Source organism: Phocoena phocoena, chromosome 9 (genome assembly GCF_963924675.1).
Source record: "Phocoena phocoena chromosome 9, mPhoPho1.1, whole genome shotgun sequence".
In the NCBI taxonomy this organism is placed as follows: Eukaryota; Metazoa; Chordata; class Mammalia; order Artiodactyla; family Phocoenidae; genus Phocoena; species Phocoena phocoena.
In genome coordinates, this window is record NC_089227.1 from 57,723,405 (window position 1) to 57,750,035 (window position 26,631).

Sequence of the window (26,631 nt, forward strand, 5' to 3'; positions counted from 1 at the left end):
AAAGTGATTAGCAGGCAACTTCATAATAAAATTCATTACTTTTATACCTTTTTGTAATGTTTTTTTTCTTTGCCCAACCAAAAAATGGTTTAAGTTTATGATTCATGAATTTTTCTAACAGAAGACTAAAAGAGTCTGATTGATATGAAGTAGATAGTATGTAAAAGTTCTTTCTGCAAATTTCTTCACTATTTTTTTGAAATGGAAAACTGAATTAGTAATGTATTATAAGATTATAAAAAAACAATTTGAGTTTTCTGTTTTATAGTTGAAAATTGAGAAAACCATGAAAGAAAAAGAAGAACTGTTAAAGTTAATTGCTGTTCTGGAAAAAGAAACAACACAACTTCGAGAACAAGTTGGAAGAATGGAAAGAGAACTTAACCATGAGAAAGAAAGATGTGACCAACTGCAAGCAGAGCAAAAGGTTAGTTGTGTCTTATGTAACTGATTGGAGTTATAGTATATTGTCTGAAACCCACTTTTTTCAGGAACTGAACCAGTTAAAATGAGTGAAGACCACATGTTGAAAAAAGTGGCATTTAGAAAGATGTTTGTATGAGAATAGGTCAGAGCCTATCAACCTTCTGTCATAGCCTCTTTTATGTTGTAAATGGTTAAAATACTTTAGATATTTGGTATCAGGCTTGTGACATTGTCCCCGACAACTGTTTCTAGGTGCTTTACATCTAATTGTAGGATACTTGATTGATTTGGGGGAGAGGAGTTAGAAATACAATTAGGAATGATAAACACTGAATAAAGGGGAGAACAGAATAAAGTAGTTAAAATTACTTTTCTAAAAAGCAGAATTTAGTGAAATAAGATGTAATGTTAGAATTCTGAAATCCTTGATGTGAGAAATGCAATACATTATACTAAAAACCACCTAATTAAAAATTGGCACAATTTCTTAATCTAAGAAAAAAGAAGTATAAGTGTAAAACAGTGTGGCTTGATTAGAGATACAAATGGATTTAAGTCAGTAGCCAAAAACAATGGAAAAAACCAATCACCTAATTTATTTAATATTTTCATAAGAAAATTTGTTAGTTTTGACAAACTTGCACAGATTATGATTATACATACCACAGTCTCACATACGTTGTAACTAGTTGGGTATGCTAATGTCCATTGACAGGATTGATCTATTGTTCCCTAAGGATGGGGTCTGTTCCATTATTCTTTTGTGCAGCAAGACCTAGAACAGTTGCTTAGTAATTGTTAATTGAACCATTAGTACAGTGATTCTTAATAGGTTTTATACTCTAGTGAAGTGGTTGTATATTGCACACCTGAGCAGAGATTATATACAGATAGGGCTCAAACTGAAAAGATTTTTTTAGCCTTATTCTGTTTGTTTGAGGATTACTTATTTGAGTTAGAGGGTAAACATAACTTATAGCAATGTGTACAGTTGTGAATCTCCTTATAAACATCTGTAAAGTCTTCTGTCCTTGTTACCATTAGCCTTTTTAGTTTAAAATATTTTTTTAAACTATTTAAAATAGTTTAAAATATTCCCCCAATTTTGCTCTTGGGGAATACTTGCAGTCCTGCAGTAGGAGTATCCTACAGTAGGAGTAAGTTACTCTATTTGGTTAAGAAACCACTTTTGTTTTTTTTTGGTGGGGGCGGGGTGGGTACTGTGGGGCATGTGGGATCTTAGTTCCCCAACCAGGGATTGAATCAGTGCCCCCTGCAGTGGAATCGCAGAAGTCTTAACCATTGGACCACCAGGGAAGTCCAAGGAACCACCATTTTTTTTTTCTTCTTCTTCTTCTCGGTGCACGGGCTTCTCACTGCAGTGGCTTCTCCTATTGCGGAGCACGGCGCGCGGGCTTTAGTAGTTGTGGCGCACGGGCCCAGCTGCTCTGCAGCATGTGGGATCTGCCCGGGTCAGGGCTCGAACCCGTGTCCCCTGCATTGGCAGGCGGACTCTCAGCCACTGCACCACCAGGGAAGCCCTCAAGGAACCACTTTTTAAATTTGAACTTTTTAAGCAGGTGTACCAAATATTATATTATAAATGTTATGATAAAATCTCATTGTATGTGCCTAGCTTGACCATTAGGACATTCAGCTAAATTTTTTTTTTTTTTTTCAGCTAAATTTTTAATTCAGTTGTTATAACTCCTTTGCTATCCTTTGTATAATTCTTACCCTTCTCTTTCTATTCTTCACTCATTTCTCTCGATGTTTGTACCTGGATTTGATAGTTTTCTAAAGTGGCCCATTACAGCATGAACTTAGCCCATGAGATCAAGAATACCCTGAAATATGGCCTTTAAGGTTAGACACTCATCGCCTTGAAATCCAAGGGAAGAAAGGATGATTTGCAAGGGTAGGAATGGCAGAATGAGAGGCCTTTAATTGCGTGAAATACTGATGTACATTAGGCCATTTCTCTGGTTCAGTCGAGTATTAGCTGAGATTTAAACAGTCTCAGGTTCTCTCTGCTGTCCAGGTGACAAGGGGTTAAGCACTACAGGCAAGACTAAAGATAATTCTGATAGACTTAGGTTGAGAAAGTGGTAGATTGAGGTCAAGGGATTAATGAAGCAAAATCTGTAGGAGATTGTGGCTGTGGTACCCAGAAGAGATCTTTGGAAGTTTTTATGGCAACTCATAAATCTTGATGACAGTCACTAATCTTGAAAGGCACTTCTTCCTTGCTGCTATCCTTCCATTGGAATATACTCTCTGGGAAGATGAAGTATGTGGTAGTGATTTTTAAAAATATGTTATACTATAGAAAATGGTGATAAAAGAACCTAGAATGGTATTGGTTACGTAATAGATGCTCACTAACTTTAAGTAGCTATATTGTTGTATTACTTTTCATAGTGATAGACCAGAGAATCATCAAGGAAGAACTAAAATATGAAGAGTGTCATCCAAGAGGAATAGAAATTGACAGCCTTTTCCCCAGATTTTAAAAGTATTGATAGTACTTGTATAATGTTATATGTAAACAATTATGAGTTATATTTTGGCAACTGCTTATTTCTGGGGATAAAATAACATGCTTGCCAGGAGAGAGAGTTCTTCTTTGTTCCTAGTTGTGGGGCTTCTAGTTTTTTATGAATTTGCTTTTTACTTCCAAAATTATAGTCTCCATCTTAATCAGGGAGGCCTGCTGGGCAGTTAGAACAGCTCAGGAACTTTCAAACCCGGGTTAGTTGCGTGGCTTATTAAATCTGTGACATTTCTTGGCATCTGTTTAAAATCTATTCCATGGTATGAATTCTGAAAAACGATCTTCATATAATAGTCCTAAAGGTCTTCTCTTTGAGGTATGTATGAGTATATAGCCTCTGAATGTCTGAAGGACTATTAAGATATTTACCATTCATTTAAAATTTTATAATAGTATACTAGGAATGATCTGTAGAGAACTTCAGTTTCTTCATGGTAGAAGAAATATATTGCATTTTCATTGTTTTATAAAATATGATTAACTTATTACCCATTCAGTACTTGACAAATACTAAAACAGTTAAATGTTTATAATAATTTAATGTTTATAAATAAAATCTTCCATCTTTTGTAAACATTGACTTTTCTCATTGTAAAATACCACTAGAGGGAACACTCATTTTGTAAATTAAAAGAATTGGACAAGTTAAGATTATCAATTTAACTTGTGTTAAATTGTTATCATTTAACTAAATGTTTAATTACATTTAACGTTGGCTCCTTGAAGGTATAAGGTAGGATTACAAAGTAGATTAAAACTGAAACCAAATAATATTTATAAATTGAGAGCTATAATTTATATATTGTATTTCCCCTAGATTATTTTAATGTGATATGTATGTTCCATTATTCATGTACACTCTAAATTTAAAAAGTAACAATTTTCATTAAGGATAATTTTTACATTCATTTTTAGTTGAACTTCAAAGAAGTGTGGATTTTTCTCTCCTGTAAAAGGCTGATTAATAAGAGTAACTCATATAATACTTAATGTAAGCCAGGTGCTATTCTGAGTGTTTTTATGTCTGTTAACTCTCTTTATACTATGAAGTGTAGGTTACTTAACCTGCCTACAATTGAACAGTTTATATAAGTGGTACAGGCAGGCAGTCTGGCTCCAGCCAGTGCTCTTAATCACACTGTATACTATACTAGTGTTCTTAATGACACACTATACCTACTGCTGAGGGCTTATCTAATCGATCTTTTTTAAAAACAGCTTTGTTGAGATGTAATTTACATACCCCCAAAGTTCATCACTTTAAAGTATAAAATTCAGTGGTTTTTATTATATTTATAGAATTGTGCAACCATTACCATAACCTAGTTTTAGAACCCCCAAAATAAATCTTTTTTTTTTTTCTGAGCACTTAGAACTATTTTATTTACAACACTGAAAATAACACACCTACCTGTGTCCTGAACAAAGAAATGAGTGGAAATTTCTCTAGTGTTTTAAGAGGCAGGTTCCACTCATAGAATTCAGCACCTGCTAGGACTGGCACTTCTGCAGCCCCACAGGACAGCAGTGGCCAGCAGGGACCTCAGCGTGGGGGACCCCTGATCCTTGGGGCCCAAGGGGGGGGATCCACCTTTCATTCATACTGTGACACTCCAGTCAGAAGAGGCCCCTGCTCAGGGGCGGAAACCTGGTCCCTGTGTGCCTGCTCAGCTCCTCGAGAACCTGCTTCGCCTTCTGGTACCGCTTCTGCCACTCGGCCTCCGTGCTGTGTGTGAAGCTCAGCAGGTGACAGAGCCCATGGGTGGCAGTCACAGTCAGGATGTCATAGGAATCTTCATTTTCTTTGCAGTGCTGGAAGATATACTCTACTCCCAGGAAAATGTCTCCTGAATTATAGTAATCTGGAAAATCAGGCTGGGGAATTTTGCCTGCTTTCAGATCCTCGTGAAATGGAAAGGAAAGCACATCTGTTGGGGTATTTTTGTTTGTGTAGATTGTATTAATCGGCTGAATCTGTTGTCGACACAGACGACCCCCAGGTCGAACCTCTGCACCCACAGGGCTCTCCGCACTGCCTGCACCTTCTCACGGAGCCGCACCCGCCTCGGGCACTGCCCGCTGCAGGTTCCTCAGCACCAAGCTCATCACCCGCCCCAAAAGAAATCTTGTACCTATTTGTTGTCACTCTTTATTTCCCACAAGTCCCAGGCAACCACTAATCCAAGTTTCCGTCTCTATGGATTTGCATGTTTTGGACATTGCATACAAATGGAATAATATGTGGCCTTTTGTGACTAGCTTCTTTCACTTATAATGTTTCCAAGCTTCACCATTTTATAGTATGTGTCAGCAGTTCGTTCTTTTTAATGTCACATAATATCCCATTGTATTAGGCTTTTAACCCCCAACTTTACATTTATTAGACTTACGTAAAAATTAGCAGGTTGTATGTATATTCTCTGTGTTCTTGTTTTTGTTTTGGAGTGCTAGATATATACTTGAAATTAGAAGATTGAAAACTAGATATATATTTGAAATTAGAAGATTGAAAATTGAATGGTATTGAATCTTGTTTTCCAAGTAGGACTAAAATGGGCTGTGATCCTGTTAAGTTTTCTAGTTAGTTTAGTTTATAATTTTTTGGTGCCTAAACTATGAATTGAGTTTTTTCCATAAAGTAAATTATATTCTTAACTTGAATATTGGTAACTTAAGATGTACTTCAAGATATTTTAAAACCAATTTCTTTTGTGTGGTACTAAGTCAATATTGCTTAAACAATATGAGGAGCATGTTATGAACTATTGGTTCTTAAGTTTGGTTCTTTGGTTCTTAAGTTTCACAAACTAGGTAGGGTACCTTGAGACATTACCAGGCATTTGGGAGTTGTCATAGGTATAGGAGTGAGAGAACATGAAAGATCTCTCATTATGATGGTGGCTCTGGCTAGTGTGGACCTCTTCAACTATCTTTATATTTTTGGCTTTCTTTTTCCTTGCGTTGGATACCTGGTTTTGGATAGAGGTAGTTTAAGGCATTTAAACTGCTTAATGTACGGATTGCCCCAGTTGCTTATGTCTATCTATCTATCTATCTAATGTGCAGAATTGCTAAAAACCAATTTTGAAGTTAGGATATCATTGAATTTCTAATTCTCTTTTACCGTGTTTTTATTGAGAAGACACAAAGGCTTAATTTTAATGCGTAATTTAATGTATTTAGCAACACGTTTCTTTAAAGCCAATTACTTTCATTTTGCACCTGATTTGCTAAGTAATAGTTTCAGAAATTCATAATACTTTGTTTCTAAAATATATTTATATACTTTGAACTAGCTCATAATCTTGTATAGACTAATACAGAGGTGTAACATGAAGCATTGTTTTTTAACATCTTTATTGGAGTATAATTGCTTTACAATGATGTGTTAGTTTCTGCTGTATAACAAAGTGAATCAGCTATGTGCATACGCATATCCCCATATCCCCTCCCTCTTACATCTCCCTCCCACCCTCCCTATCCCACCCCTCTAGGTGTTCACAAAGCACCGAGCTGATCTCCCTGTGCTATGCAGCTGCTTCCCACTAGCTATCTCTTTTACATTTGGTAGTGTATATATGTCAGTGCCACTCTCTCACTTCGTCCCAGCTTCCCCCTCCCCGTGTCCTCAAGTCCATTCTCTACGTTTGCATCTTTATTCCTGTCCTGCCCCTAGGTACATGAAGCATTTTTTATAGTTTGTTTCACAAGACTTGTAGCATTGAGTATTTTTCATTCAGTTCAGGTGTAATTGATGAAATTTTAAGACATTTAAAGTGTATATAATGATGATTTGAATATGTATAAAGGAAAGGATTGTGAAAAGAATCCTTGTGAAAGGATTCCTCCCGTCTAATTAATTAACACATCTTCAGCTACATATTTATCTTTTTTTTTTTTGGCTGCACCCCATGGCTTATGGGATGTTAGTTCCCAGACCAGGGATCGAACCCATGCCCCCTGCAGTGGAAGCATGGAGTCCTAACCACTGGGCCTCCAGGGAATTCCCCTATTTATCCTTTGTGTGTGTGTGTGTGTGTGTGTGTGTGTGTATGTGTATGTGTGTGTGAGAGAGAGAGAGAACATTTTTCTCTCAGCAGATTTCACTTATACAGTATAGTGTTGTTAACTGTAGTCACAATGTTATACATTAGATCCTCACACTTTATTCATCTTATAGCTAAAACTTTGTCCCCTTTTATCAACCTCCCCGCTCCCCACCCCTCAGCCCCTGGCACCCACTTTTCTATTCTTTTTCTATGAGTTTGACTTTTTATTTAGATTCTTCATATAAGTAGATACCATGCAGTATTTGTTTGGCATATTTCACTTAGCATAATGCTCTCAAGGTCCATCCATGTTGTTGCAAATGGCAGGATTTTCTTCTTTCTCATGACTGAATAGTATTCCATTGTATTTATGTACCACATTTTCTGTATCCATTCACCCACTGATATACATTTAGGTTGCTTCTTTATCTTGATTGTTGTGATTATGCTGCAGTGAACATGAGAGTGCAGATAAATCTCTTCCATATCTCTTCCGTATGTACCTTTGGGTACATACCCAGAAGTGGGATTGCTGAATCATATGGCATAGTTTTCGTTCCATATTGGCTTTTGCATGGTGCCTGCACCAGTTTACATTTCCACCAACAGTGCACAAGGGTTCCCTTTTCTCCACATCTTCACCAGTATTTTGTTATCCATTGTCTTTTTTTTAATTTTAATTTTTATTTATTTATTTTTGGTTGCACTGGGTCTTTGTTGCTGCTTGCGGGCTTTCTCTAGTTGTGGTGAGCGGGAGCTACTCTTCTTTGCAGTGCACATGCTTCTCATTGCAGTGGCTTCTCTTGTTGAGCACGGGCTTCAGTAGTTGTGGCACGCAGGCTTAGTTGCTCCACGGCATGTGGGATCTACCCGGAGCAGGGCTCGAACCTGTGTCCCCTGCATTGGCAGGTGGATTCTTAACCACTGTGCCTCCAGGAAAGTCCTATCCCTTGTCTTTTTGATGACAGCCATTCTGATAGGTGTGAGCTGATATGCATTGTGGCTTTGATTTGCATTTCCCTGATTTTGAGCACCTTTTCATGTGCCTGTTGGCCATTCATGTGTTGTATTTGGAAGAAAATGTCTTTTCCGTTCCTCTGCCAATCTTTAAATTGGATTGTGGGGTTTTTATCGCGGGGGGTGGCTATTGAGTTGTGTGAATTCTTTAAATATAATTTTGGATATTAACCTCTTATCAGATACTTGATTTGCAAATATTTTCTCCAGTTTCAGAGGTTGCTTTTTCATTTTGTTGGTGGTTTCCTTTGCTGTGCGGAACCTTTTTTAGTTTGATGTAGTCCTGCTTGTTTATTTTTGGTATCAAATTCAAAAATTCATTGCTAAGACCAGGGTCAAGGAGCGTATTACCCCCTGTGTTCTCTTTTAGGAGTTTTATGGTTTCAAGTCTTAAATTTAAGTCTTTTATTCATTTGAATTAATTTTTGTGTATGGTTTAAGATGGTGGTCCAGTTTCATTGTTTTGCATGTGGCTGTCCAGCTTTCCCAGGACGATTTATTGAAGAGAGTACCCTTTTCCTATTGTATATTCTTGGTTCCTTTGTTGTATTGATAGATTGATTGAACACATATGCATGCGTTTATTGCTGGGTCTCTTTTCTGTTCCATTGATCTGGTGTAAAATAAATCATTCAATTTTAATTTAAAAAGCAACTTAATATAAGTAAAATTATACCATCCTAAATTTTTTCTTCTTATTTAAAAACGTATGTGAAACCCATCATTAAAAGTTACTTGTCAGGACTTCCCTGGTGGCGCAGTGGTTAAGAATCCGCCTGACAGTGTAGGGGACACGGGTTCGATCCCTGGTCCGGGAAGATCCCACATGCCACGGAGCAACTAAGCCCGTGTGCCACAACTACTGAGCCTGTGCTGTAGAGCCTGCGAGCCACAACTACTAAAGCCCATGCTGCGCCTAGAGCCTGTGCTCTGCAACAAGAGAAGCCACTGCAATGAGAAGCCCGCACAGCAACACAGACCCAACACAGCCATAAATAAATAAAAATTAAAAAAAAAAAAAGTTACTTGTCTGTGGAATGTATACATGTTCAGGAAATAACTTAGACATTTATAGATATATTTGTAGCCTTTCTTCCCCCTCCTTTTTCTACTCCAACCAAAAAAATTTAATACTTTGGATCTGGAATTTTCTTGTAAAGCTAGAATTTTTTTTTAACCATTTATTTATTTATATTTAATTTTTATTTTATATTGGAGTATAGTTTTTTTTTTTTCTTTTTGAAGAGCGCAAGGGTCGCGAGCGCCCGGGAACCCCGGCCCACCCCCTGCGCCGAGGGTGGCGGAGGACCCCGATGCGGACATGTCCGCCGCCCCTCTGGCCCTGCATGGCCCCCCCGGGAGAGGGGCCTGTGGGGCTGGCCCTGTGACACCCCCCCGCCTCTCGGTCCGCCCCCGCCCCCGCCTTTCTGGAGTATAGTTGATTTACAATGTTGTGTTATTTCAGGTATACAGAAAAGTGATTCAGTTGTACACACACACACACACACACACACACACACACACACACACATACACACGTAGTTATTTATTTATACATTCTTTTTCAGATTCTTATCCCATATAGGTTATTACAGAATACTGAGTAGAGTTCCCTGTGTTCTTCAGTAGGTCCTTGTTGATTATCTATTTTATATATAGTGGTGTGTGTATGTTAATCCCAAACTCCTAATTTATCCTTCCTCCCAACATTTCCCCTTTGGTAACCATAATTTTTTTTTTTAATTTTATTTATTTATTTTTTACTGTGTTGGGTCTTTGTTGCTGCACGCGGGCCTTTTCTAGTTGTGGCAAGCAGGGGCTACTCTTTGTTGCAGTGCGTGGGCTTCTCCTTGCAGTGGCTTCTCTTGTTGTGGAGTACAGGCTCTAGGTGCGCGGGCTTCGGTAGTTGTGGCATGCGGGCTTAGTAGTTGTGGCTTGCAGGCTCTAGAGCACAGGCTCAGTAGCTGTGGCGCACGGGCTCAGTAGTTGTGGCGCACAGGCTTAGTTGCTCCATGGCATGTGCGATCTTCCCGGACCAGGGCTTGAACCTGTGTCCCTTGTATTGGCAGACGGATTCTTAACCACTGAGCCACCAGTGATGTCCCCATAAGTTTGTTTCTGAAGTCTGTGAGTCTGTTTCTGTTTTGTAAATAAGTTCATTTGTATCATTTTTTTTAGATTCCACATATAAGTGATACTATATTTTTCTTTTTCTGGCTTCACTTAGTATGATAATCTCTAAGTCTGTCTATGTTGCTGCAAATGGCATTATTTCATTCTTTTTATGGCTGAGTAATATTGCACTGTACGTATGTGTGTGTATATATATATATCACATCTTCTTTATCCATTCCTCCATTAGTGGACATTTAGGTTGCTTCCATGTCTTGGTTATTGTAAATAGTGCTGCATTGAACATTGGGGTGCATGTATCTTTTCGAATTATAGTTTTCTCTAGATATATGCCCTGGAATGGGATTGCTGGATCATATGGTAGTTCTATTTTTAGTTTTTTAAGGAACCCCCATACTGTTCTCCATAGTGGCTGTACGAGTTTACATTCCCACCAGCAGTGTAGGAGGGTTGCCTTTTCTCCACACCCTCTCCAGCACTTATTATTTGTAGACTTTTTGATGATGGCCATTCTGACTGATGTGAGGTGATACTTCACTGTAGTTTTGATTTGCATTTCTCTAATATTTAGTGATGTTGAGCATCTTTTCATGTGCTTTTTGGCCTTCTGTATGTCTTCTTTGGAGAAATGTCTATTTAGATCTTCTGCCTTTTTTGTGGCCATGCAGCTTGGCTTGTAGGATCTTAGTTCCCTGAACAGTGATCGAACCTGGGCCCTTGGCAGTGAAAGCATGTAGTCCTAACCACTGGACCATCAGGGAATTCCCTGCCCAGTTTTTGATTTGGTTGTTTTTTTTGATACTGAGCTGCATGAGCTGTTTGTATATTTTGGAGATTAATCCCTTGTTGGTTACATCGTTTGCAAATATTTTTTCCCATTCTATGGGTTGCCTTTTTGTGTGTTTTTTTTTTTTTTTTTTTGTGGTATGCGGGCCTCTCACTGTTGTGGTCTCTCCCGTTGCGGAGCACAGGCTCTGGACGCACAGGCTCAGCGGCCATGGCTCACGGGCCCAGCTGCTCCGTAGCATGTGGAATCCTCCCGGACCGGGGCATGAACCCATGTCCCCTGCATCGGCAGGCGGACTCTCAACCACTGCGCCACCAGGGAAGCCCGTCAGTTATATTTTTGTTTGGTGTATTTCTAGGAACCAAAGAAGATACATTTATATTCTCTATAACTAACTACATAGCTTGGTATTACAGTCGATTTCAAGAAGCATAGTGTTTGAGAAAAGCCAGATTACCTCAAATGAGTAAGATTTATTTTAAAATCTTTTAGCAATTTCCATAAATGACATAATCCTTTTGCCAATGATTTGCCATTTAGAGTATTCAGGAACTAATTTACTAAATTTTCTTGCTGTATGTTTGAATCCAGAATATCATCATACTTTTTTCTAGATAATTGTCAGTGATATTGTATCCAGTTTCTTTACATGTATTCATTTGTAGTCAGAGTTAATTTTGTCTTTATTTAACATAGGAATAAATGTGTTGTTAAGATATTTTTACTGCATGTTTAGCCACATAGATGATTCACAGTCTTTTTATCTGGTTGTTCATATTTGAGGGTTATGACTTGGAGGAATTGGTAATAGTAGGTCATGGTGACGTGACCTTCAATTTAGGAGGAGGGGCGAAGTCTGCTGCATGAATCTGAAATGCCCAAATCTCTTAATCTCCTTTTGCCACCACTTTTGTTACTGTTCTTATCTTGGTGCACGGTGTAGCTGACTTACTCATCTCTAAGTTTTTCTCTGTTTTAATATTAGAATTATGGTGCCCTTTTGACATACCTTGCAAATACTGACCAAATGAATATTTATTCCAAATTTCAAGTGTTTTTCAAAGACTGTGTTGTAAATTTTACTGTTTTAAAAATGTTATTATTATTTTTTTAAAGAAAACATGGTTCTTAGTTATTTGTATGTACACTAAGGGCTTTGATGTCATTTTCATGCTAAGGAAACTTAGACACATTGAAGATGCTTATCCTTCACTCAGATATGAGTGCTACAGGCCTGAAGAATAATCCCCACTTTAGTATTTTCATGCCTTTTGCAGTGGGCTTGGATGCTGAGAAGCTATTGGTTGCTTTTATAGGTACCAAGAAAAGATTCCAAGACTCTCAAGTATAGTTAGAATTAATTTGTGACTCACTATAGAGTTAACTGACTCATAGATAAAGCAGTTAGTTTATGTTTTGTGTTTAGTTGCTTATGAATCTTTTCTAGTTATTCTCTATGCATTTTCTTTAGAATGCTATTTACCCACTATAGAACTTCATTAATTGCAGAATCAGAAACTAGTTTTTGCCTCTGAGCAATCTAATCTTTTTCCTAGGAAGAAATACCTGGATTAAATCTGTAGCCTATTCACAGTACCAAGAAAGCATTTGGTAAAAATAAAAACTAAAAAAAAAAAAAATAGTAAAAAACTATTTAGCAACCTCTCTGACCGTCCTTATAAATCAGCTAGACAAATACTGAAAATGTGTCAAATATTAAAGGATCATTGGATAGTGACAACAATTATGGGAGAGGGAGTAAATATCACCTGCTTTCTCTGGTGTTGTGTAGAATTGAAATCAGAAAAGCATTTAGTTTTGCATTAACAGTCTTTGGTTTATGTTGCAAATTCAGTAAGGCAAACAGTTGTTTTGAGCAAAAATAAAACCAATAGAGTGTATCTGACCTCTGTTGTGATAAGCTTCTTAATGAATTACGTTTTTCTTAGATGCAGTTTAGTAATTTTCATATTCTAGCAAGATATTTAAAGTGATATTCTACCTATAAGTAAAAAATTTGGCTGTTACTTTATGAAAGTCAAAGTGGCTTATAAATACTTTGTAACATTTGATACATTTAAATTGGCAGAATGGTGATTTTCTTTAGTTTTCGTTGTTGGGTGGTACTATTTTTTTTTTTTTTGGCTGGGCCACAGGGCATGCAGGATCCTAGTTCCCTGACCAGGGATCGAACCCATGCCCCCTGCAGTGGAAGCACGGAGTCTTTTTTAATTTATTTGTTTGTTTGTTTGTTTATTTATTTGTGGCTGCGTTGGGTCTTCGTTGCTGCGCCCTGGCTTTCTCTAGTTGCAGCAAGTGGGGGCTACTCTTCATCGCGGTGTGCGGACTTCTCATTGTGGTGGCTTCTCTTCTTGTGGAGTACGGGCTCTAGAGCGCAGGCTCAGTAGTTGAGGTGAACGGGCTTAGTTGCTCCATGGCATGTGGGATCTTCCCAGACCAGGGCTCGAACCCGTGTCCTTTGCATTGGCAGGGGGATTCTTAACCACTGCGCCACAGGGGAAGGCGGAAGCGTGGAGTCTTTTTTTTTTTTAAACATCTTTATTGGGGTATAATTGCTTTACAATGGTGTGTTAGTTTCTGCTTTATAACAAAGTGAATCAGTTATTCATATACATATGTTTCCATATCTGTTCCCTCTTGTGTCTCCGTCCCTCCCCCCCTCCTTATCCCACCCCTCCAGGCGGTCACAAAGCACCGAGGGAAGCGTAGAGTCTTAACCACTGGACTGCCAGGGAAGTCCCGGGTGGTACTTTCATTAGTGGGGAAATTGTAAAATTATTTTTTTAACAAACACAATTTGTCTTAATTTATCAGTTCTTTTGATGTATAGTTTCCCATAACTATGTGGAAACCTCCAAATGCACTGTTATATTTGGTTCCCATAATTTTATAAACGAGGCAGAAAAGGCCTTATTATCTCCATTTTACAAATTATAAAACAGGCTTAGGGAGAGGCTTGATCGAATTCTCATAAGTTACTTAATTGTCTTAATTGATGTGATAAAAAATTTTAAATTATCTGTTTAAAATGAAATTCATCACATTTACTACCTCTTTTATATTCATTTCAGTGTCTTTAAATATTTGTTCCAGCCTCTTGAATCACAGTGACAGGAGCTTTAGGAACATGGCTTTAGGCATATATCTTAACTTAGTGCTTTGGTATAATTATCAATGGCACTTAGTGATTTATGCTAGAAGAAGTTGGTGTTAACTTTGTTTAGTATCATGAAACTTGTTTTGTCATTGGGGTAACATTGGAAAGCGAGATGTAAAAAGCAAAGTGACTAATTTTTAAATTTTTTCCTCACTTCAGTTGCCTGCCCTCTGGTGGAGAAGTTAGTGAAATCAGCAAACAGTATGTGAAAAGTCCAGGAAAAAAGTTAATAATTGATTTAGTATTTGAAAAGTTTAATGTATGTTACCATTTCAGGTTTAGTTTTTAGTCTTATAAACTTTGGAGGGGGGCTTCCCTGGTGGCGCAGTGGTTGAGAGTCTGCCTGCCAATGCAGGGGACATGGGTTCGTGCCCTGGTCCGGGAAGATCCCACATGCAGCGGAGCGGCTGGGCCCGTGAGTCATGGCCGCTGAGCCTGTGTGTCCGGAGCCTGTACTCCGCAACGCGAGAGGCCACAGTGAGAGGCCCGCGTACCGCCAAAACAAAAAAACTTCGGAGGGGACAAATGTGGGATTAAACTTTTAACCGTAAATAGATTTCTTAGAGATACACAAATTTGTATTTCTAATTATGTTTCTGTGTTTCTCAAAATATTTTGTTATTGTTTCTAAGGTTCTTTTTGAAGTCTCACAAAGTTTAAAAATGGAAAATGAAGAATTTAAGAAGAGTTACAATGATGCTACATCCAAAGCCCTCCAGCTTGAGGAAGATATTGTGTCAGTCACACATAAAGCGATTGAAAAAGAAACTGAATTAGACAGGTATTCCCGATGCTTTAAAAAAGTATCTTTGTGTTTTAAAACTGTTTTAAGAAAGTTGTTTTTGTCTATGTTAACGTTATTTGACTTTAACTCAGTTTAAAGGACAAACTCAGAAAGGCACAATATGAAAGAGAACAGCTTGAATGTCAATTGAAGACAGAAAAGGATGAGAAGGAACTTTATAAGGTAATTTATTCTTTACATTTTTATTAGTTATCTTTTGCTGTGTAACATGTTATCCCAAAACTTAGTGGTCAGGAATTTGGGAGCAGCTTAGCTGAGTGGTTCTTGCTCAGGGTCTCTTGTGTAGTTGCAGTCAGGATGTTTGGCAAGGGCTGCAGTCAGCCAAAGGCTCAATTAGAACTGGAGAATCTGCTGTCAAAGTAGCTCACTCATGACTTTTGGCAGGAGGCCCTTCAGTTTCTTGGAATGTTGCCTCTTCAGTGGCTGCTTGAATGTTCTCACAGTATGGCAGCCAGCTTCCCTCAGAGTGAGCTATACGAGAGAGAGCAAGGAGGAAGTCAGTGCATTTTATGACCTGGTCTCCAAGTTGTACACTGATGCTTCTTCTTTATCTTATTAATTAGAAGCAAGTCACTCCAGCTGATACTCAGGAGAAGGAAATTAGGCTCCACTTCTTTAAGAGGAGAATCAAAGGTTTTGGGAGTATATTTTAAAGCTGCCTATTGTGTATAGTCCCTAATTAGTTGTCAGGGAATTAAATTGCTGGTGTTTTAGATACTTAGCAGGTAATGTATAATAAGTCAAAGAGTTGTAATGGTAACAAGATACCTGTTTATCAGAATTTGTGCAACTAATTATTTTCCCCTTTTAAGAATATATAAACCTTAAGGAGAGCATTAATTTACTTCAGTGATGATCATGTTTTAGAGTTTGCCTTTTGGAATAATAATAATAATCTTCAGAGACTGTCATTTTAAAAAAGATCCTGTTGACAAATCTTCACCCTTTTGAAGTTTTTTCCTCCTTTCCTTTTTAAGTGACTCTGAAGTAGGGTAGTGAGCTTTAGTTGTCAATAATGTCGTGGATGCGTATTGGGACTTACTTAAGTGGCTCATAAGCAGTTCCTGAAGGAAGTTCCAGATGAGGAATTTCAAGAACAGTCTGAGCTAAGTCAGTATTATTTGGATAGATTCAATCTCTTTATTAGATTAGAAAAGGACAGTACTCATTTATATATTGATATTATGGTATATATTAAAGATAAAACATAAAACTCTGCATATATTCAGTATTTGAGAGTCTCAGTTTGTACTAAGAAACTAAAATATGATTTATTGTGTTACCAGTGGGTTTCTTCCTCCTTCTCTTTAAAAAACAACTATTCATTTATTTATATACATTGATAAGCTAGATACCAACATTGGGTACCCAAGTATGAAATTTCAAATCTGTTCTGAGGATCACCTCTTTTTTCTTCCATTTTTATTGAGATATAATTGACATATAGCACTGTATAAGTTTATAGTATACAGCATAATGATTTGACTTGTATACATCATGGAATGATTACCACAATAAGTTTAGTGAACATTCATCATGTCATATAGGTATAAAATAAAAGATTTTTTTCCTTGTAATGAGAACTCTAAGGATTTACTCTCTTAATAACTTTGATATCAATATATAACATACAGCAGTGTTAATTTTAGCTATCATGTGGTACATTACATCCCTAGTACTTACTTATCTTATAACTGGAGGTTTGTACCTTTTGATTACTTTCAGAATTCCCCCCTTCCCCCACCCTTTGCCTCAGGTAACCACAAATCTGATCTCTTTTTTCACAAGTTTGTTTGTGAAGTTTAATTGACCTAGTTTCTGGTGCACAGCATAGTGATGTGATATTTCTGTACATTTCAAAATGATCACCACAATAAGTCTAGTTACTACCTGTCACTATACAAAGGTATTACATAATTATTGACTATATTCCCCATGCTGTACACTTCATACCTGTGACTGATTTTATTTTGTAACTGGAAATTTGTACCTCTTAATCTTCCTCACCTGTTTCTCTCATCCTATTCCCCTGTAGTCCAGCAACCATTTGTTTGTTCTCTTCATCTATGACTCTGTTTCTTTTTTATGTTTGTTCATTTGTTTTGTTTTTTAGATTCCACATGTAAGTGAAATAATATGATATTTATCTTTGACTTATTTATTTCACTTAGCATAATACTGTCTAGGTCTGTCCACGTTGTTGCAGATGGCAAGGTTTTTCTTTTTTTACGGCTGAGTAATAGTCCAGTGTGTGTGTGTGTGTGTGTGTGTGTGTGTGTGTGTTTATGTGTATGTATGTACACACCACGTCTTCTTTATCCATTCATCTATTGATGGGCATGAGGCGGGATGAATTGGGAGATTAGGATTGACATATATACACTATTGACACTATGTATAAAATAGATAACTAATGAGAATGTACTGTATAGCACAGGGAACTCAGTGCTGAGGTGACCTAAATGAGAAAGGAAATCAAAAAAAGAGGGGATAAATGTACATGTATAGCTGATTCACTTTGCTGTACAATATAAACTAACACAATATTGTAAAGCAACTATACTCTAATTTAAAAAAAAAAAACAATGATGGGCACTTAGGTTGCTTCCATATCTTGGCTATTGTAGGTAATGCTGCAACATAGGGGTGCTTATAGCTTCTCAAATTAGTGTTTTGTTTTCTTCAGAGAAATACCCAGGAGTGGAATTGCTGGATCATATGGTTCTATTTTTAACTTTTTTTTTTTTAAGGTCACACTGTGTGACATCTTAGTTCCCCAACCAGGGATCAACCCTGTGCCCCCTGCATTGGGAGCACAGAGTCTTAACTACTGGACCACCAGGGAAGTCCCTATTTTTAAATTTTTGAGGAACCTCCATACTGTTTTCCATAGTGACTGCACCAATTTACATTACCACTAACAGTGCAGGGGGGTTCCCTTTTCTCCACATTCTTGGCCAACACTTGTTATTTGTTGTCTTTTTGATAGTAGCCATTCTGACAGGTGTGAGGTGATAATCTCATTGAGGTGGTATTTGATTTCTATTTTCCTGATGATTAGTGATGTTGAACACCTTTTCATTTGCCTCTTGGTCATCTGTATATCTTCTCTGGAGAAATGTCTATTCAGGTTCTCTGCCCATTTTTTAATTGGGCTTGTGTTTTTGATGTTGAGTCGTATGAGTTCTTTGTAGATTTTAGATATTAACTCCATGTTGGTTGGATATATCACTTGCAAATATCTTCTCCCATTCAGTAGGTGGCCTTTTCATTTTGTTGACAGTTTCCTTTGCTGGGTAAAAGCTTTTTAGATTGACATAGTCCCGTTTGTTTTATTTTTGCTTTTGATTCCCTTGCCTGAGGAGACATATCCAAAAAAATCCGCTAAGACTGATGTCAAAGAGCATACTGCCTATGTTTTCTTCTAGAAGTTTTATGGTTTCAGGTTTTACATTTAAGTCTTTAATCCATTTTGAGTTTATATATGGTGTGAGAAAGTAGTTCAGTTTGATGATTTTGCATGTACTGTCCAGTTTTCCCAATACCATTTATTGAAGAGGTTGTCTTTTCCCTGTTGTAATATTCCTGCCTCCTTTGTCATAGATAAATTGCTTATATAAGTGTGAGTTCATTTCTGGGCTTTCTGTTCTGTTCCACTGATCTATGTGTCTGTCTTTTTTTTTTTAATTTTTGGCTGCATTGGGTCTTCGTTGCTGTGCGCGGGCTTTCTCTAGTTGTGGCAAGGGAGGGCTACTCTTCGTTGCAGTGCGTGGGCGTCTCATTGCGGTGGCTTCTCTTGTTGCGGAGCACAGGCTCTAGGTGCGCGGGCTCTCAGTAGTTGTGGTGCACGGGCTCAGTTGCTCTGCGGCATTTGGGATCTTCCCGGACCAGTGATCGGACCCGTGTCCCCTGCATTGGCAGGCAGATTATTAACCACTGCGCCACTAGGGAAGTCCCAAAGTTTTTTTTGGGGGGGGGGGTGCGGTGTGCCTCGAGGCATGTGGGATCTTATTTCCCTGACCAGGGATCGAACCCATGCTCCCTGCAGTGGAAGCTGGAGTCTTAACTACTGGACCACCAGGCAAGTCCTAGGTGTCTGTTTTTGTGCAGTACCATACTGTTTTGATTACTGTAGCTTTGTAGTATACAAAGTATAGTTAATGTGATATACTGCATTAAAAAATTGAAGGATAAAGATCGTATGATCATCTCAGTAGCTGCAGAAAAAGCTTTTGACAAAATTCAGCATTCATTTGTGGTAAAACCTCAAGTGGGTATAGAGAGAACATACCTCAACATAATAAAAGCCATATATGACAAGCCCACAGCTAACATTGTAATGTACTCAGTAGTGAAAAGCTTGAAAGCACTTCCTTTAAGATCAGGAACAAGCCAAGGATGCCCACTCTGACTATGTTTATTCCACATAGTATTGGAAGTCCTAGCCACAGCAGTCAGACAAGAAAAAGAAAGAAAAGGAATCTAAATTGGAAAGGAAGTAGTAAAACTGTCGCTGTTTGCAGATGGCATGATACTATATACAGAAAATCCTAAAGATGCCACCAAAAAACTACTATTCCTCAATGAGTTTGGTTAAGTTGCAAGGTACAAAATTAATATATGGAAATATGTTGCATTTCTACATACTAACAACAAACTCTTGGAAAGAGAAATTAAGAAAACAATCCCATTTACAATCAAAAAGAATAAAATAGGAAAAAATCTAAGGAGTTACAAGCTCTTTACTGGGAAAACTATGAGACATTGATGAAAGAAATTGAAGATGACACAAACAAATGGTGTGCTTATGGGCTGGAAGAATATACATTGTTAAAATGACCGTACTACCCAAGGCAATCTACAGTTTCAGTGCATCCCTATTAAAATATCTATGGTGTTTTTCACAGAACTAGAACAAATAATTCTAAAATCTATATGGAAACACAACAGACCCTGAACAGCCAAAACAATCCTGAGAAGAACAAAGCTGGAGGTGTCGTGTTCCCTTATTTCAAACTATACCACAAAACTACAGTAATTTCCTTCTTATTTTGGGGGGTGGTTAATTTTTTTTTAGTCTTTAAAATTTTTTGCCTTTAAAATAAAAAATTTGGGCTTCCCTGGTGGCGCAGTGGTTGAGAGTCCGCCTGCCGATGGAGGGGACACGGGTTCGTGCCTGGGTCTGGGAAGATCCCACATGCCGCGGAGCAGCTGGGCCCGTGAGCCATGGCCGCTGAGCCTGCGCATCCAGAGCCTGCGCTCCACAACGGGAGAGGCCACAACAGTCAGAGGCCCGCGTACCGCAAAAAAAATAAATAAATAAATAAAAAATTTGAGTCCACTGTGCACCTCATTGCAGAGCATAGATAGTAACATTTTGCATGTCATGGGTTATACCCATTCTGTTTCTTGGAACAGCCATCCCTGGAGCATGAGCGAGTGTGTGTGTGTGTGTGTGTGTCTGTACCATCCCTGGAGCGTGAGTGTGTGTGTGTGTACCATCCCCGGAGCGTGAGAGTGAGTGTGTGTGTGTGTGTGTGTGTACCATCCCCGGAGCGTGAGAGAGTGTGTGTGTGTGTGTCTCCCGCAGAATAGGAAGGAAAATAGTGAAGACTCACTGGTGGATGATTTTATGATTTGACTTTAAGGAAAAGTGCCCAGGTATAATGTTTGGTTTTTGAACAGTTGGATACAGTGTCTTTGTTTTTTTTGCTTTTTTTGCAAACTACTTTCAAATGCAGTTTTTTAAAGTTATAAAGGATTTTTTAACTAAATGAAGATTTTGCATCTGTAATAATTTTTTATTTAATGTTACTATGAATTTCAGTGATAATGTTTCAGTTTTGTGCCAGGAAAGGACCTGGGCATTATTTCTCTGGATAATTAAGTACTTTCCATGTTGTTTCTCTGTTAGAACAGTGGGAGATAATTGGGTAAATAGCATGTCTATGTTTTCAGTCATTTTACTTCAATAATAAATTAAATAAAATGAATTCTGAAGGTATACTAGTTAGTATTCGGAAGGGTTTAGGAAGGTCCTAAGTAAACCAGGACCTCGTTTACTTACTTTACTTACCTGGTTTAATGCTTGAGAGGTGTAATGATAATTAGAATGACTTATTTTGGAAAGAGGAGAACTTTTCCCTGAAGCTGTCACCTTTCCATCCTGCCTTTCTTTTCTCTCTTCTATCCTGAGAAACAGTACTTCCAATGTTTTGTAAAGGGTTGACAAGTACATTTTAGGGTAAATCCAGCATTTATTTTTCTTTTACTGCTCTAAATTATTTATTCCTTATATTCCTTTTTTCTTACTTTCTGCAAAGATTTTGTGTGTCTCTGTTGTACACCTGAATGACGAGTCCTTTGCATAAGACTTGGGAGGGAGAAAGGGAAAGAACGAGTGTCTTGGGGGTTTATTCTTTTACAGTGTGCTAACATCTCCTGTTTTCTGTAAGAATTAGCAGTTGGGATCAAAGTGACTCTGAAATTTCCATTTGAATACACTCTCTCCCAACTTCCCAGTGTCCTGAACAGTATTTCATTTATATGCATGTATGCCGAAAATTGGAAGTAAAACTTCCCTAGGGATTTTTGTTTTGTGTTTTTTTGGCAAGGAGATTCCACTTACCGAGTGTGGTAAGACCTACTATACTGTTAATCTCAGAAACATACTTTCCCTTTCAAATTGTTCTCATGAGTAACCAAATAGTTTCCTTTGCCTCTCTCCTCTAACCCCTGTTGGATCATGTGACCCATCCCTGGCCTAACAGAATTTAGAGGGATTGGTAAAAAATGCTTTCATGAGCTGATGATTATGAAAATTGGGTAGTGTTTTTAAATTGATACTGCAAAGGTCTTGGCTGCTGATACCTTTAGATTATCTGGAGTTATATTCTTTCATTGTGAACAGGAATTAGTCTTCAGCATTGCATACATTAAGAGTAAAGTGCAAGAAGTATGTTAATTCATTTCTCTTTGATGCTCTTAACCAAAGCAAGGTACTCTTTATAGTGGAAACCAGATACTTGTACTCTTTATAATTTCAGTTATGGAATTTGATTTGTGTATATGCTATGAACAACAGCAGCCAAAGTCCCTGGAAGATTCAATATAGTTGGGTTAATTAATCAACAAATATATTTTTAGGCACACAGGAAGTAAATGACATAGTATTTTTTCATAAGCAAAAAATTGAATTGCTTAAGATGTTCTTGAATGTATTCCTTTAGTTTTCCAGAATCTGGTCTTTATATATGAATATGCCTGTAACGTAATGTTTCCCCAAAAGAACAACCAAATTCATTTGTAATTTTAAAGAGAACTAACTTAAAATCATCAAAGGAAAAGACTTTAGAGATCAGGTAGTGTTAGACCTTAGAATTAATCTCTTTGGAAAACTAAAAGAGCAACAACACCAAATTCAGAAAAGCTGTGTTCTGCGCCCACGTACTTGGCTAGTCATTTGGCAGAATTTGGGTCTCCTGACTTCTCATCTAGTGAGTCTTCCCTTCTCTTGGGTCGTATTTGGGTTAGAGATAAATAGTAATATTTTAAACTTTGAGTAACTTAGGTTATAGAGTTAGAAAGAATATTCTTGACATTTTCAAGCACTGTTTCAGGTACATTTGAAGAATACAGAAATAGAAAATACCAAGCTTGTGTCAGAGGTCCAGACTTTAAAGAATTTAGATGGGAACAAAGAAAACATGATTACTCATTTCAAAGAAGAGATTAGCAGACTGAAGTTCTGTTTGGCTGAAAAGGAGAATCTACAGAGGGCTTTCTTGCTTACAAGCTCAACTAAGGTAAGTACTTTTGCAATATGTATTTGAAGATTGTAAAATACTATCTCTATTAAACGTATACAGTATGGTTGTCTTTATTTTTAATCTTTCCTCCCCCAGCTTCTTTTTTGGAAAAAGTTCAAACTTATAGCAGAGTTGAAAGAACAGAAAAATGAATACATATATATCCTTAAATATTTTGCTATCTTTATCTCCCCCATTTATATGCCTTCTCCTCCTCACCCCAGCCATTTGAAAGTCAGTTGCAGGCATTATGACATTTCACCCTAAATACTTTTAGCATGTCTCTCTTATTAACAAGTACATTCTTCTGTATAACCGTAATATCATTATGACATCTAAGGAATTTTATATTGATATAATATTCATGTTCGTATATAGTTTTAGTCCACATTCAAATTGTCCCACGTGTATGTTTGCATAACCTTTAAAATTGCTTGATCCCCGGTAGTCAGAGATCACACATTAATGATTATTGTTGTGTTCTTGGTCTGCTCTAATCTAGAACAGTGTCCCTATACTGTTTGTCTTTTATAACATTGATATTTTTTAAGAATTCAGGCTTGTCTGAGAGAATATTCCATAATCTAGATTTGTCTGTTGTTTCATGACTAGATTCAGGTCGAAGATTTTTGGCAAGAAAAGGCGTAGATGATGTTTTGTATATTCTGGTGCAATCACATCAAAAGTCATGTAATATCAATTCCATTCTTGCTGATATTAGGTTTAATCATGTGTTTAAAGTTATGTCTGGTTGTCTCTCCATATATTGGTGCCTTTCTCTCTTTGTGATTATTGAGTAGTCTGTGGGGTAATACTTTGAGATCATGTGAACATCCTACTCCCCAATACTCTTTGACCCAGTGTTTTTTATCCCTTGATGATCCTTTCCTGCATCAGTTATTGAATTAATGATTACAAAATGGTGATTTTAAAAATTCTGTCATTCCTTTTATGTTTATTAGTAGGTATTCTTTTATTATAATGAGGTGGTTCCCTGTTGCCCTCTCCCCTTTTTTTATATCACTATAGACTGATTCTTTTTTGTTCAGTATATTATACATCAGCGGTCCCCAACCTTTTTGGCACCAGGGACCGGTTTCGTGGAAGACAGTTTTTTTCTCAGGGGGGTGGGGGTGGGGGTGGGATGGTTTGGGCTGATTCAAGCACATTACATTTATTGTGCACTTTATTTCTATTGTTATTACACTGTAATATATAATGAAATAATTATACAACTCATCATAACACAGAATCAGTGGAAGCCCTGAGCTTGTTTTCCTGCAACTAGATGCTCCCATCTGGGGGTGACGGGAGACAGTGACACCCGAAGTGTGTTGCTTATGTCCAGTCTACTCTGTAAGATGCAGCTTCATTGTCACTTGCCACTCATTGATAGGGTTTTGATATGAGTCTGCAAGCAGTTGATTTACTGTGGTGTCTGTGCAGTCAAGCCTCTCTGCTAATGATAGTCTGTATTTGCAGCCGCTCCCCAGAGCTACCGTCAGCGCCTCAGCTCCACCTCAGATCACCAGGCATTAGATGCTCATAAGGAGCGCGCAACCTAGATCCCTCGCATGCGCAGTTCACAGTAGGGTTCGCGCTCCTATGAGAATCTAACGCCTATGCTGATCTGACAGGAGGTGGAGCTCAGGCGGTAATGTGAGTGCTGGGGAGCGGCTGTAAATACAGATGAAGCTTCGCTTGCTTGCCTGCCGCTCACCTCCTGCTGTGTGGCCCGGTTCCTAACAGACCGTGGACTGCTAATGGTCTGTGGCCGGGAGTTGGGGACCCCTGTTATACATCGTCATTATTCTTTTTCATACTCAAATTGTCCTATATTTAGCTAGGGGGGGACCCTTCTCAAACCTGCTCTTGTGTCTTTCTGATATGTCCCCCTAATGCTTTGAATGCTTCCTTGTTTTGTGGTAGAACTGTGTATTACAGTTTTAGTTTCGGCTCCAGATCTGCTGTTACCCATTTCTCCAAAGAGCCTGATTTTTTTCATTAGTGAAGGGTATTTTGAAGCCAAGCCACTGGATCCTTTTGCTACTTTGCACTTTCAATAGACAGACACTTTAAGTCTTAAATTTATATTGATATCTCCAGTTCAAATTCAGTATCTCCTAGGGTTCTTCCTTATCTTCCTCCATTACATATTTATGTATCTCTTCTCCCAGTGTGAGAACCCTTGTTTCCAAAACGTTGTATCTATTCATGTTTTCTAACCAGCTGTACATACCAGTAGTTTCAGAATTATTATATCAATGCCACTTCCAACAGTATGTCTACTGAATAAAATTAAGATCTTTTCCAGCTCTTTTATCTTAGAGTATTTCACTAAGGATGTACAGAGTACCATGTTCAAAGGTTACTTGAATTAATTTTTTTTAACATATTTATATATGAATTTGTAATACAGTTCCGTTTTTTTGTTTTCTCCTAACCTTTTCCTTTAATTTTATTTTTTGAATGTGTAAAATACTTGTATCATTCACAGTCAAAATGAAACAAAAAAATTTACTCTTCCCTAAAAAACTCCTTTCTTACCTGTACCCATAGGTAAACATTTTCACTAGTTTCCAGTTTTTTCTTCTTATGTTTGTTTTTGCAAAAATAAGCTTGGTGTATGTGTGTGCATGCACACACCCTTCTCTATCCCCTTCTTTCTTAAAAGTGCCATGCTATTTATACTCCTCTTCACTTTGCTTTTTTTTCAGTGAACAGTGTAGACTGGAAATCATTCCCTAGCAGTTCATAGAGATCTTCCTAATTTTTAAAAAAATGGCTGTGTAATACTACATTGTTTAGATTTACCTTGATTTATTCATTAACTTTTATGGATGGAGTATTATGTGGTTTTTTTTTTTTTTTTTTTTTTTTTGCTGTACGCGGGCCTCTCACTGTTGTGGCCTCTCCCGTTGCAGCGGAGCACAGGCTCCAGACGCGCAGGCTCAGCGGCCATGGCTCACGGGCCCAGCCGCTCCGCGGCATGTGGGATCTTCCCGGACCGGGGCACAAACCCATGTCCCCTGCATCGGCAGGTGGACTCTCAACCGCTGCGCCACCAGGGAAGCCCCTATTATGTGGTTTTTAGTAGTTTGCTAATAAATACACTCAGATATAGTTAATGTAACACTTAAAACATCAGATGTGCATGGTATTTAGAACTAATGATTAAGACCCAGGTTACTTTTCAGGGTATTGAATATAGCAGATGCAAACAGGAAGGTGAAAAGCATGTTTGATTGTTTATTTGTTATTTAATAAGATGCTACTTAAGCAAGACTTCTGTGAGGAAAGCATAGGTATAGAAATACCTGGAGAAGTTGATGCCTGGTTGTTAAAACTTTTTAAAAAATTATAAAAGCAATACAAAAATCATGGTTATAAAAAAATTTGAGTAGTATGTGAGGGTACAAGGTAAAAGTAACCAATATCATTTCCCAGATAAATTATTATAGTAATTTTACTAGAAATCTGTGAATGTACATACAATATTTATATTTTAACAAAAATGAGAATATAGTGTTACAAAAACTTTAAAAAAAATTTATGGAACGTCTAGACATCTTGCAGTATGAGTTCACACACAGATCTTCCTCATTCATTGGAACAGCTTTGTAGGGAATTCCCTGGTGATGCAGTAGTTAAGACTCCACGCTTCCACTGCTGGGGGCCTGGGTTCGATCCCTGGAACTAAGATCCTGCAAGCCGCGAGGCCAAAAAAACCCCCAGCTTTGTAGTATCTCTCCTCTTATTTAACAGCTGTGTAGTATGCAATTGTTTTTAGTTTTAGTGTACAACCCTTAGGTATTATAAGCATGATGGCAGTAAACATTCTTGTACAGATATCTAGGCACGTGTATAAATCTGT

The 26,631-nt window shown here is 37.7% G+C and overlaps 1 protein-coding gene and 1 pseudogene across 1 annotated transcript in view; one reads left to right on the forward strand and one right to left on the reverse strand.

The window, feature by feature from the left end:
- Positions 1 to 26,631, forward strand: part of TAX1BP1 (Tax1 binding protein 1) — an 85,763-nt gene that overhangs the window by 25,830 nt on the left and 33,302 nt on the right. Inside the window, exons 5-8 of the mRNA XM_065883670.1 lie at positions 269 to 427; positions 14,777 to 14,925; positions 15,021 to 15,111; positions 22,569 to 22,754. Of these exons, the coding sequence (XP_065739742.1) occupies positions 269 to 427; positions 14,777 to 14,925; positions 15,021 to 15,111; positions 22,569 to 22,754 (585 nt within the window). The remainder of the gene's footprint in view (positions 1 to 268; positions 428 to 14,776; positions 14,926 to 15,020; positions 15,112 to 22,568; positions 22,755 to 26,631) is intronic.
- Positions 4,598 to 5,086, reverse strand: LOC136128441 (endoribonuclease YbeY pseudogene; annotated as a pseudogene).